General features: G+C 37.0%; 2 protein-coding genes across 3 annotated transcripts; both read left to right on the forward strand.

Moving 5' to 3' along the window:
• Positions 1 to 64: 64 nt before the first annotated feature.
• On the forward strand, positions 65 to 6519 carry asb13b (ankyrin repeat and SOCS box containing 13b). Of its 2 annotated transcripts, none has more exons than XM_079638595.1 (7): positions 65 to 470; positions 550 to 612; positions 1747 to 1946; positions 2024 to 2174; positions 3989 to 4123; positions 4955 to 5146; positions 5552 to 6519. In XM_079638595.1, exons 2-7 carry the CDS (start codon positions 564 to 566, stop codon positions 5734 to 5736), a joined length of 912 nt encoding a protein of 303 aa, XP_079494721.1. In that variant the 5' UTR covers positions 65 to 470; positions 550 to 563; the 3' UTR covers positions 5737 to 6519. The 2 variants fall into 2 exon arrangements, with proteins under 2 accessions (XP_079494721.1, XP_079494722.1); XM_079638596.1 differs by having other exon boundaries at positions 65 to 212.
• A 742-nt stretch (positions 6520 to 7261) lies between these two features.
• nras (NRAS proto-oncogene, GTPase) lies at positions 7262 to 13124 on the forward strand. The gene is made up of 5 exons (XM_079638792.1): positions 7262 to 7535; positions 9657 to 9788; positions 10328 to 10506; positions 10708 to 10864; positions 11030 to 13124. The coding sequence occupies exons 2-5, from the start codon at positions 9678 to 9680 to the stop codon at positions 11147 to 11149; spliced, it is 567 nt and encodes a 188-aa protein (XP_079494918.1). The 5' UTR covers positions 7262 to 7535; positions 9657 to 9677; the 3' UTR covers positions 11150 to 13124.
• The last annotated feature ends 10 nt before the right edge of the window (positions 13125 to 13134 follow it).

Raw genomic sequence — 13134 nt, forward strand, 5'->3', positions numbered from 1 at the left:
GAACGTTTTCTCTAATTGGTCAGATACGATGGGTTTAAATCAGCTCCTTGGTCTTAATAAAAAAACTGCTATTTCAACTATTTTCTTACCCAATTCAGTTACTAGTAAATTTTATGAACGACATTATACAGATGGAAGTGATCTCAGATGGAAGACCTCAGCCGAAGTAGACGTGCATTGTCACGTGGCAACTATTAATTTTCTCAGCGCTGGTGAGGATAGACCAATCACAGACGTTTTATTCGATAATTATTTTTATTTTCTCATTTCATACAGATTGCTCTCGCTGCTGCGCATTTATATGTCAGATAAGTTTAATTTACAAATAAATTCAATAAGACGAAAAAACTCCTTGAGATTTGAATGCGGTTCAACGAGAATTCGTCTTTTTGAGCCAAATTGCGCCCCCTGCACGACAATGTATCTCCCAGGAAGAACCGACAGCATCATTCTCCAGTCATTGAAAAAAGGTCTAGTGTTTGTACACTATGGCTGACGATATCCTCATGAATCGTAGATATGTGACGCATATATTCTTTATTCTCTTAGATTTGGAATAAATTATGGAATTTGAAATAACGCGCACAAGACCTTCGCTGTTTGGAGAAATTGGTAAGTTTACATGCAGATTGCAAGATGTCTGTCTCTTCTTTGAGACTTGTTACACTGTAATTAACCAGCAGTCTGGTAATTATTTGACTGACAGAGTTAACTGTAACTATATGACACGTTTTAATATAACTGTGCAGACCAAGGCTAGATGACAAATATTGCTGCCAGAACTGTTGTGTGATCACATGCTGTTTGGCCTTGAATCAGTCACCAATGACAATTAGCAGGTTACTAAAGCCCTGGATCAGTGTGACCTGAGTCAACACGTAGATGAGTCAGTTTCACTGTCCTGTGCATGTCTTTTTTAACTGTCCCTTTTCTGTACACTGGAATAAATAAATTGTTTTGACACTGTTACATGATAATGTCCAAAACATCCTTTCCTAGAATACTGTAGTTTACCTCTACATCTTCAAATGGAGTACAACAACACGACTTAAATAGAACTTAATACAAAATTACTAAACTGTATTACCAAATATTTATATTTTTGCAATATAAATTGCACTTTTTACTTATTTACCTTTTACACTTAAAGGGATTGTTCACCCAAAAATGAACTCTCATTAATTACTCACCGTTATGTTGTTCCAAACCTGTAAGACTTTCGTTCATCTTCAGGACACAAATTAATATGTTTTAATGAAATCTGAGAGCTTTCTGTCGCTCCATTGACAGCTACGCAACTACCAATTTGACCAGTTTACCACAACTGATGTGTGAGTTGATGAATGTTTATATGTGAATAAAAGCCTAAATTCCATATTTTCGTCATATAAAGTGATCGAGTCTAATCAGAAAATTTGCACTAAGCCACTCAATTCATATGGATTAGTTTTATGATCTCTTTATGAACTTTTTGAAGTGTCAAAATGTCAGTTGTGTAGCTGTCAATGGAGGGAAAGAAAGCTCTCAGATTTCATGAAAAATATCTTCATTTGTGTTCCGAAGATGAACGAAAGCCTTACAGGTTCGGAACAACATGAGGGTGAGTAATTAATGACAGAATTTTCACTTTTGGGTGATCTAACCCTTTAATATTACTGATGGATCATTTGGAAATCACTCATATCTACCATAAACGCCTATCTAAAGCAATGTTTTGGTATTTTGTCTGTCTCATTCTACCCACAGCACATGGCCTGGGGTTCTGGACTGATCGTTCAGCAGTGCATGAGGCCGCGGCTCAGGGCAGAGCCGTGCAGCTCCAAAAACTGATTGAGAACGGAGCATCTGTCAACATTGTGGCCGTGGACTCTATCACACCCCTCCATGAGGCCTGTATACAGGGCCAAACACAGTGTGTGAAGCTGCTCCTGGATGCTGGAGCTCATGTAAGAAGCTCCTCCATACTGTAGGCCTCATGAATCTGTCACATCAGTTGTTTATTTGCTGGTGTCACTGTCAACAGGTTGATGCTCGTAACATTGACGGCAGCACTCCGTTGTGTGACGCCTGTGCTGCTGGTAGTCTGGAGTGTGTGAAGTTGCTGTTAGAACATGGAGCCACGGTGAACCCTCCCCTCTTCACCTTCTCACCCCTGCATGAAGCCTGCATGGGCGGTAAGGTGACCTGATGCTTGATTTAACCATTTATGTATGTTTATTAAGGCTGTCAATATACAGCATGTATACAATGCCTGCATATATACAGCATACTCACATAAAGCGATACTATATATACTAACAAATAAAGCTCTTTATATAAAGTTGGATATACACTGGCCACTTTATTAGGTACACCTTGCTAGTATCGGGGTTGGACCCACTTTTGCTTTTGGAAGAACTGCCTAAATTCTTCATGGCATAGATTCAGCAAGGTCCTGGAAACATCTCTTAGAGATTTTGGTCCATATTGTCATGATAGCATCACGCTGTTGCTGCAGATTGGTCGGCTGCACATCCATGATGCGAATCTCCCGTTCCTCCACATCCCAAAGCTGCTCTATTGGATTGAGATCTGGTGACTGGAGGACATTTGAGTTTAGTGAACTCACTGTCATGATCAAGAAACCAGTTTGAAATGAGCTGAGCTTTGTGACATGGTGTGTTATCCTGCTGGAAGTAGCTTTAGAAGACGAGTGTCGCCGATGTGTCTTCTGCTGCTGTAGCTCATCTACTTCAAGGTTTTGTGTTGTGCATTTAGAGATGCTCTTCTGCACCTCGGTTGTAACAAGCGTGATGTGAGCTACTGTTGCCTTACTGTCAGCTCGAACCAGTCTAGCCATTCTCCTCTGACCTCTGGCATCAACAAGGCATTTTCACTCACAGAACTCCCACTCACTAGATATTTTCTCTTGTTCGTACCATTGATGGTGAAAATTAGCCTGGGAAAACCTTGACGAGCTTTCAGCAAATTTGAGATTTACTCTGCAAGTCCGTCTGGCCAAGAGCCCATTACCAATTTTTCCAAATCGAGGCACCAATCACAAACGTTGAGGCGGGCTTTACACGATGACGATCGATCTGATTGGTTTTAGGTCTATCCAATTGCGCCCAGAGGCATTTGAGCGACGTCCGTTGGTGACGCCCCTTTGGAAATGTTCTGTGAATGAACCTTCCCCAGACCCACTCTCAGTTACAACTGAGAAGGGTCTGGTGTCAACCAGGCTAGGTGAAAATCCCAGTAGATCAGCAGTTTCAGAAATAGACCAGCCCGTCTGGCACCAAAAATGACCATGCCATGTTCAAAATCACTTTAATCACCTTTCTTCCCCATTCTGATGCTCTGTTTGAACTTCAGCAGTTCGTCTTGACAGTGGGTGCATCCGAAATTGCATACTCTAGAGTAGGTACGCTTCACAACCGCTAAAAAGTATGCTCGCCTCTATATACTATGAGTGTGTGTAGTATGAATGTAATCAGGACATACTACATTTGTCATGTTGTCATTATCATGTGACCTAGGTCAGTTACGTCACTGCCATTCATAAATCTTTTCCCGTGGTCTCATGGGATAGTAAAGTGTCCACTGTATGCACACTTCAGAATCTCACTGGAAGAAGTAGTTAATCCATGTACTTTTTGCCTTCTCTTTTATGAGTACTGTGTGTGAATTTGGAAATTCTTCTTTTGTCACGTAGTGTTTTTCACCTATTATATAGTAGGGAAGTATGCGATTTCGGATGCATCCTAGGTCTACATTCCTAAATTCATTGAGTTGCTGTCATGTGATTGTCTGATTAGATATTTGCATTAACGAGCAGGTGAACACAGCTGTAACTTTATTATTATTACTTAATGAAGATATTATAAACAATGTGTATTGTGAAAGTGGTCTAAAATGTGATATTTGATGAGAGAAAAACAATGAATATTATTCAAAGACAAATTCTTTCAGAATGATTTAAAATTTCTTCTTTTTTTTTGCCTGCCAGGTAACTCTAAATGTGTTCAGCTCATGATTGATGAAGGTGCGTTTATGGAAGCCCATGACTGTCACTTTGGCACCCCTCTGCATGTGGCGTGTGCAAGGCAGCATCTCGACTGCGTCAAGGTTCTGCTGAACGCAGGTGAGTTTCTGCATTTACAGTTGTTTGTGTTTATTTTTTATTTGAAATATTGGTAACATTGTATAATAAGGTCTCCTCTGTTATAGTTGGCATGAAACAGAAGTTGTGATAGTCTTTTCTTCCATATTGTGACATATCTGAGTTAAAAAATGGCTTCTTGAACAAGACAAAAATGTAGGAAGAGACTTGATTTTGTCCAATGGGAATTAATTGGATGTTTTGCTATTGGTCGACCTCATGTGAGTGACAGGTTGCCCCGCCCTCATGCCAGTAAACACATAATCCGAGAAGAGATGTCGCTAAGGTGAAGTTATTTTGATTAAAGATTACAAGTGCAATTGAATAAATAAAAAAAGTTGTGGTCGGATAAATCATTTATAATAAATACTGAAATATTCCATAAAATATGGGAACTGTCAATTTTGATTTCATGGTGACTTTAACATTGGTTAATACATAAACTAACAATGAGAAATATTTTTCTTACAGCATTATTAATCTGTTATATAAAATACAATTGCTCATTGCCTCATTCATGTTAGTTCACAGCGCATTAACTAATGTTAACAGATACAACATTTGATTCTAAAAATGTATTGATAAATATTGAAATTAACTCATATGAATAAATGCTGTAGAAATATTATTCATTGTAAGTTCAATATAGTTAAAACAAATGAAACCTTATTGTAAAGTGATTTACTGCGATGCGCACTAACTTAAACGGAACATGAATCAAATCTCTTGTTCATTTGTTGTAGCACATAATAAAAAATACACCTTTGTGCATGTTCTTCCTATGATGCCTATGTATTCCTTTCATGTTTTTAGGTGCAAATGTAAATGCTGCTAAACTTCACGAGACCGCACTACATCATGCTGCTAAAGTGAAAAATCTGGAACTAATTGAGCTTTTGGTAGAATTTGGGGGAAATGTTTTAGCCAGAGACAACCTCGGCAAAAAGCCCCTTCAGTACACCAGAGACGGCTCAGCAACTGCCCTCTGCCTGGAGCTTTATGAATGTAAGTACTCAGTTTATACGTTTTTGCACTGTTATGGTGATGGAAGATCTTAAAGGGGTCATATTATGAGGTTTCATTGTACTATGAAACTTGGTCTAACATTCAGAACTCCATTTAACCATCAAAACATTCAAGTCCAACCAGACCATTTATTGAAACTAAACTGCTAAAATTAAGGGAGGTGTGTTTTTCTTTAAGACACCACAGCAAAAAATGACCTGTCCTTTTCTTTTCTTTTCTTTTTTTGTCACAAGAAAACACAATATTAAATTATAAAAAATAATATTACTGCTTTAAAGTCATATTAAATTGTAAGAATTAAAAAATGTTTTTGTATTAGTTTTGCTAAAGCAGAAAATTGATTTCATTGTCCCAATGACAGCTTCTTGTTTTGCTGTCTTTCAGCCACACCCCTCAGTCTTCAAAAGTTATGCAGAATTGCTCTCAGAAATACCCTCAAGAAAAGGGCGCTGGGGGTGTTGACTCAGCTGGGCCTCCCAAATCGAATCATCTGTTTCCTGTCTTATTTACCAGCCCCTCCCCTGGAGCTTGACGGTTTACCACGCTGCTTCTGTCCAGCTCATCAATAATGAACACAGCACTGACTGCGATTAAGAATTAGGGACTTAGATCATTGGTTTTCAGGAGGAAAGAGATTTCTCTTTGTGAAGCGCAGCTACTGTAACAGCTGTACTCAGTATTTGTCATGTATTTGTTGATGTTTGTCCCCCTGCAGGGAACCAATAGAAGTCATTGTCACCTGGTATGGATGCAGTGTACTGCCAAAATTCCTAGAATAATTTGACTGGGAAAGAAGCACCTTTCGCAAGAAATAATGGTATTTTTTGTTTTGCATCACATTTGACTGCCGACACATTTGGGAGTGTGGCACAATAAGACAGAGATTGTTTTCATGCAGTTTTTCCAACCATACTATTAGTTGTATAATTAACTTCAATGATTTCATTTGTTATAGATTTGTAAATGCAATGTGTATAAAATACAGTCTTATTTAAAATCAGGTTTTATACAAATTATGCAAATTGTTTGTATTTTAGCTAGTTCTTATTTATGTGAAATATACATTGTGCAAATGCTTTATAAATGTATTTTCCCCTGTTGTACATAGTTTATTTTAAAATGTTGTTTTGGTTTGACTTTGTGCATAATAGAGAATAATTGTAACAAAAATGTGATCGCACAATTTTCACACTATTCCATTTATGTTTTACTTGACTGGTGGTGAGAATTGACCAGACTTGTACTACTTGCAAAGACAAAATGGCTTTTTTAGCCACTGCTCTAAAGTTTCATTTAATTTTGCTGAAGTTTGTGTATTCTGAACAAACTCTATTAAAGTTTTAATAATATAATTTGCTTTCTCTCTGCACATCACTTTGCCGAATTAACTTTTATTACAGTACCTTCATTTCACACTAACATTGTCTTTAAACTTTTCAACTTGGATGCAAGAACAAGAAAGATGTAAGTACCATGTTGAGTAGAAAATATGTGAAATAAAAGTGCGCAAAATACAACATTTTCATATACAAGCAGGAACACTACTGTTGCACTGTTATTATGTTAATTTTATATTTCACATCATACATGGCAGTCACCATAGATGTATTATGTACATAGGTGCCTCATTTCTCCAAGTGTTTCTATGGGCTGCTATACTTAAGGCGTCCGCCATATTGGAACGGTCAAATACTGTCGGTGAACATTCGAGAGCAAGTTTACTGAGCGTCTGCAACTGTAGTTAGACTCATGTTAAAAAAACTATATCTGCAAGGGTTCAAGGATTCAGGAATAGTACCAAAGTAAAAACCAGAAATATTGAATTAATACATTAACACAAACCAACACATTCTCACATGTCTGTTAAATGTTATTCCATTTCTTCAGGAATATAAATCTAGTCGGTTTCACAGCCAGAAGCTGCACAATGTTGTGGCATTATTAATTCTAACTGTGAGTGACGACGACAACTTGACCGTTCCAAGATGTCGGGCTCCCCGGCGTGTTTGGACCGGTCGAAAGTGACTCTACGTGTAAATATCTATAGCAGCCACAGCGGTTGGACTTTTATTTTGACATGATTTGTGGAATTCTGAAGCCGGAAGTTGCTCTGAATCGTGAAGTTCTGGGGGAAGCTGCTTGGTCAACTCTTATTCAAAACTTTAGACAGACTTCTTTAACTGCTGTTTTTACAAGCTGAATCTATAGCCTCCAAACTAATCCTGTTCGTAGGGGTTACGTTGCTTCCAGACGAGTGTGAAGCGACTTTTAAAGTGCTCCCCATGGCATTATTTTGGGCGAGAGAGCAGTAATTAGCGGAGCCCTGTTGATCAGATCAGCCAGAGGTCGCAGAACTGCAGAGTAAGCGGTGAGTTTCCTTCTCCACGCCTTATAAACCCTCTGCTTCATATTTATTACCGTCCTCGGGTGTTTACATGCATTTTCATGTGTATTGGTACCTGTAAACACTAGGTATAAGTGCTTCTTTGTGCGACATAAAGGCTGTGCCTCAAACCCCAGTGAACTGTCTACATAGACAGCATTTTGGCACATGAAGAATACATGTAGTCTATGGCTCTTTCATGGCATGTTGTCTGTTTAATAACTTGTCAAATGTATACTTAAATTATCTTTGAAGTTTCCTTTGCCAGGTATTTACTATTGAGCAACATATTCATTTTCTTTTGAGGGTTTTGACCTAATTTGATGGTTTATTCCACCACCACAAGCATCTCAATACTGTTAGTTTTAAATCACTATGTTTGTTCAAATATCTCAAACCACCCGGGGAACATTTCTCTCTGGTTATGAGAGCATAAAAGCCAAAGGTAATGGGATGGTATGAAACATTCATACATTCATTCACCAGTTGAAAGTGCATATTTACATAGAGCACAACAACATTCGAGTTTAAAATTGCCAATGCAATGAAAGTGAATGGTTACTGCCATTTCCCATAAATGACAGAATAAGGTATAGAATAACTATTTCTTTAAGGGAAAAACAAAACAATGATTGATATTTGCCCTCAATTGGTATCCTGTCATTTAAAGTCTCAAAACGAATACATTTTGATCAGTCATGAAATCAAGATGGACAATTCTTATTTTTTTATGGAATATTGCAACATAAATGATTTATCTGTGTATATATATATATATATAAAAAAATTATTCACATGATCCGCTGCTCACAACCCATTTTTCTGTGTGTGTATTTTACTTTTATATTCGACAAGAAATAATTAGAGGGTGGGAAGTTGTTTAATAATATATATATACACACACACACACACACACACACAACTGGATGTTGGTGGTTCTTAAAAGGATGCATCCAGACTGTGAGTTTCCTAAACCAAAAGCTATTTCCAGTAGCCGCATCAGCATAAGTGACGTCAGTGTGAAAGGAAAGTTGCTGAAGAGGAAGAACATGTTATTTAATTTTGATAAATGATTACAAAGACAAACAAAACAAAAAACATTTCTTGGAACATGCGCAGATGAATCACTCGTTTGAATTGTTGAATGTAAAACTGTAAAAAGATGCTTTGACCTGAAGTCTGTGTCTCAGGTTTAGGTTGAGCTAGTCAAAACGGTTCAGGGGTCAGTGACCTCTGCTCTTCTCTTAGGTTAATTTTTTTCCTGGCTGTACTCTGAGAATGACTTTGACATTTAGCCATTCTATAAATAGATTGCAGCGCTACTGTTTGCAGATGGGAGTGATTTCTTAGAGAAACGGAATAGCTTCCAATATAAGTCATACAAATATGAGAAAGTACATAATGATATTATTCACTGTTCAATATGCTGTCTGTAAACTCAGTGCAAGTCACCCAGACGACTGTCGAAGACATGCATGGGCGGCTGTCAGGTGGTGCGTTTTACTTTTCTCAGCAATTTTAGGGATGAATCAGCTGGACCAATCACAGTTATTTGATTATTATACAGTACTGTTCTATAGTTTGGGGTCAGTACGATTTTTAAATAATGTTTACTCAGCAAGGATGCAGCAATTGATCAGAAGTGACTGTAAAGAAATTATAATGTTACAAAAGAGATTTCTGAAGGATCATGTGACACTGAAGACTGGAGTAAGGATGCTGAAAATTCAGCTTTGCATCATAGAAATAAATTACATTTGAAAATGTATTAAAATAGAGAACAGCTATTTTACATTTTATTGTATTAAACTGTGATTTTAATCAAATAAATGCAGACTTACAAATATTGTAGCCTAAATCTTACCGTTGAACGGTACTGTAACTTATTTCTGATTTTCTCTTTTCTCTCTCTCAAAAAAGGAATTAATGCATATACACACACACACACACACACACACACACACACACACACACACACACACATACATTTAAAATATTTTTAATGATATAGTTACACATGTTATTAAGTATTGATTTGTATGTCAAACTTTTTGTGAAGAATGTGTTATTAATATATGCGTGTGACTCTCTCTGTCTTGATCACAGGTGGTCTCTGAGGACTGTAAGATGACCGAGTATAAGTTGGTTGTTGTGGGAGCAGGTGGTGTTGGGAAGAGCGCATTAACCATCCAGCTTATTCAGAATCACTTTGTGGATGAATATGACCCCACTATCGAGGTACTCAATAAAATGACAATATTTTTAAGTCTTTACATACACTACAGTTCAAAAGTTTGGGGTCAGTAAGATTCTTTAAATGTTTTTGAAAGAATTCTCTTATGCTCAAAAGGCTGCATTTAACATACAGTAATATTGTGAAATATTATTACAATTTAAAATATATGTTTCTAATTTAATGTTTTTTAAATTTAATTTATTCCTGTGATGCCAAGCTGAATTTTCAGCATCATTACTCCAGTCTTCTTGATCAGTTTTCTGCTCAAGAAACATTTCTTATTTTACTGTGGAAACCATTTTCTCTGGATTCTTTGAATTCAAAGTTCAAAAGAAAAGCCTTTATTTGAGAGAGAAATCTTTTGTACATTTGATAATTTTAATGCATCCTTGGCTGCTGAATGTTTAACGCATCGCCATCAACGTTTGACATTTTCATTTGTCCTCATAACCTTTATTAGAATAGGATATATACATCCATTACACAGTATTGTCCAGGTTGATTCATGTAATCGTGAGGCGTATCGTGTCGGTCCCTTCAGGACTCTTACAGGAAGCAGGTGGTGATTGACGGTGAGACGTGTCTGCTGGACATCCTGGACACTGCTGGTCAGGAAGAGTACAGCGCAATGAGGGACCAGTACATGAGGACAGGAGAGGGTTTCCTCTGCGTCTTCGCCATAAACAACAGCAAATCCTTTGCCGACGTGCATTTGTACAGGTCCGATGAATACAGCTTCAGTAATATTTTATGATGAATCCTCTGGATTTTAAGTAGCGGTTAATCTGATTAGATTAACCACTTTCAAAGCTTTTAAGTTTAAGACATGTCAATATAATATTATAAATTATGAATATGAAGGAGCATTTGTAATATGTGGTGTACAATTTCTATAATAATGGTACATTTGATGCATTTTAGAGAGCAGATCAAGCGCGTGAAGGATTCAGATGATGTTCCCATGGTCCTAGTTGGAAACAAATGTGATTTGGCCAGAACGGTGGACACCAAGCAAGCTCAGGAACTTGCCAGAAGCTACGGCATAGAGTTTGTAGAAACTTCTGCCAAGACCAGACAGGTGGGCATCAGTTCTTGCTTTTCATAATACAAACGTTTTGTGTGTTAGCGCAGTTTGCTTATGTTCGTTTGCTTTTACTGTATTACCGAAGCTTTGCATAAAGCTTCACACATAGCATACGTGTTAATGAAAAATCCTTTGTTTGTTTTGCTTAATGTTTTTCAGGGAGTTGAGGATGCGTTTTACACCCTCGTCCGTGAGATCCGGCATTATCGCATGAAAAAGCTCAACAGCAGAGAAGATAGGAAGCAGGGCTGCCTGGGTGTGTCCTGTGAAGTCATGTGACTGCACTGTCTCCCCCTTTGTTTTTTTGTGTTTTTTTAGCAGTTTCTTGACCAGGCAGCTGGAAGCCTCATGACCGTGTGTGTGTGTGTGTGCAGAGTTCGCCCTCTGCTGGCTGAAAGGGATTAATGCACAACTGGTCATCTTTCCTGTTGGCCTGCTGTAATAGAAAAATGAGGCCATTGGACATTAGCTCACTTGTCTCATTTAGTACTTGGGTTGTCCCTCTTCCTTTGGAAGAAAAACTTATACGGGCATTGAGATTGGGCATTGAGTTCTTCTTTTTTCACTTCTGAACCCTTATGAACACACCAGCACATTGGTGTTGATTTCAAGAAATTCTAAATTGAAGAAGGGTGCATCTCTTAAAAACCTGCTCGGGTCACATTTCACCAGACAATCTAAAGAATAAATCATTAAGGAAATATATATATATATACATGAACATTTATCACATCCCCAACACATTCTCGTTATCATAATGCATCTGAAATTTTTCATGCGTTTCCCTTTATTTTCATTTGTGATTCCCATTGTTGTAATGCAATACATTTTTACTGTAATATAATATTTTCTTCAGTAGGCATAATGGTAGTCCAACACTTACTACTATGATGCATAATTACTTCACAGTTTAAATTAATAGTTCACAATTTTATTTCTTCATTACCATACTGAGAAACGTTTGTCAACAAATATGACTGTCACGTTACAAAATCTAAATAGTCCTAAAATACTATTCATTTTTTATTTACCCAAAATATAATTTCATAATGATTCTATTGATTTTTGACCAGTTTTTGGCAGGTTTTTTTTGAGTCACCCAAGAAGTTTTATTTACAAGAAATGCATATTTCATGGAAGAGAAGGAACTGCATTTTTAAATGGTATTTAAATTGGAATTAATGTAGATTGTTATCATATACCTTAACATGGAAGCTTTTATTTTGAAGGTTTTAGAAACCTCAGACCTGATGTTGTAAAGGCCTCAGAAGAGAGAAAGTGAAATGCCCTTTAATCTTAATCCGCAGGTTCAATGCTCAGGAATACTGTGAACACAGAAGTTCTTCAGAGATGTGTGGGATTATTTCTTTCCCTTTTGCCATTCTTCTTTTTTTTTTTCATTTGTTGTAGCCAAAGAGTTTATTTAGCATTTACTTTTACCATTTTCTGTCATATAGTTCCATTTACTCTAGAATTTCACCTTGTTCTTTTATTCTCTTTGCTCTCAGATGTTAATTGTATATTTTGACATATACAGTATGATTTAGCCTAGATACAGAGAAGTCAATCAGATTTGAAGCATGAGGTGTGAAGGATTTTACTTAAAGGGCCTTTTGAATCATGGTGCTGCTGGTGTACACGCCAAATCTATGTGCCGCCTTCTGTGTCCTATATAGCATGACATCTTTTAGCCCATGTTAAATAATGTCTTAAACCTTCCACTGAAAGCTGTAAAAATGTTTTTTTTTTTTTTTTTTTTTTTGTGTGGGGGATTGTAAGAGATAAGAGTAAGGTTTGTTGCTATGTTTATTTTTCATGCCTGAAGTCTCTTCTTGAGAGCCAATGAAGGTTTATCAAGAAGTTCAAACGATTCTTCGTGTTGACTATCATGTTATTTATATGGCATTTGTCTGAATCTGTGCCTGATTTCATCAGCGGTGAAATCTGCAGTATTCGTACTGCCTTCTGTCCTCACTTTAACGGAGGCAGGATGTTTTATAAAAAATACAAACTAAGTTTGCCTTTACATTAACAATCCTTTCTTTTCCAACTATATCAAGACTTGATTTATGATGTATTTTGCAGTTTTAGCACAATTTATTAGTATCACAGACTTTTCTTAATCAGAAAATCATGTGAAAATGAACATTTCATGTTTTTTTGGGGGGCAGGAGGGAATATTCATGTGTAACAGATGTTTAATGTGCCTACCATAGTACAACACGTTTTACCAGTAAATTAATTGGAAACTGAGCATGTTGTGT

This window comes from Phoxinus phoxinus, assembly GCF_949152265.1.
Source record: "Phoxinus phoxinus genome assembly, chromosome: 15".
NCBI classification, from domain to species: Eukaryota; Metazoa; Chordata; class Actinopteri; order Cypriniformes; family Leuciscidae; genus Phoxinus; species Phoxinus phoxinus.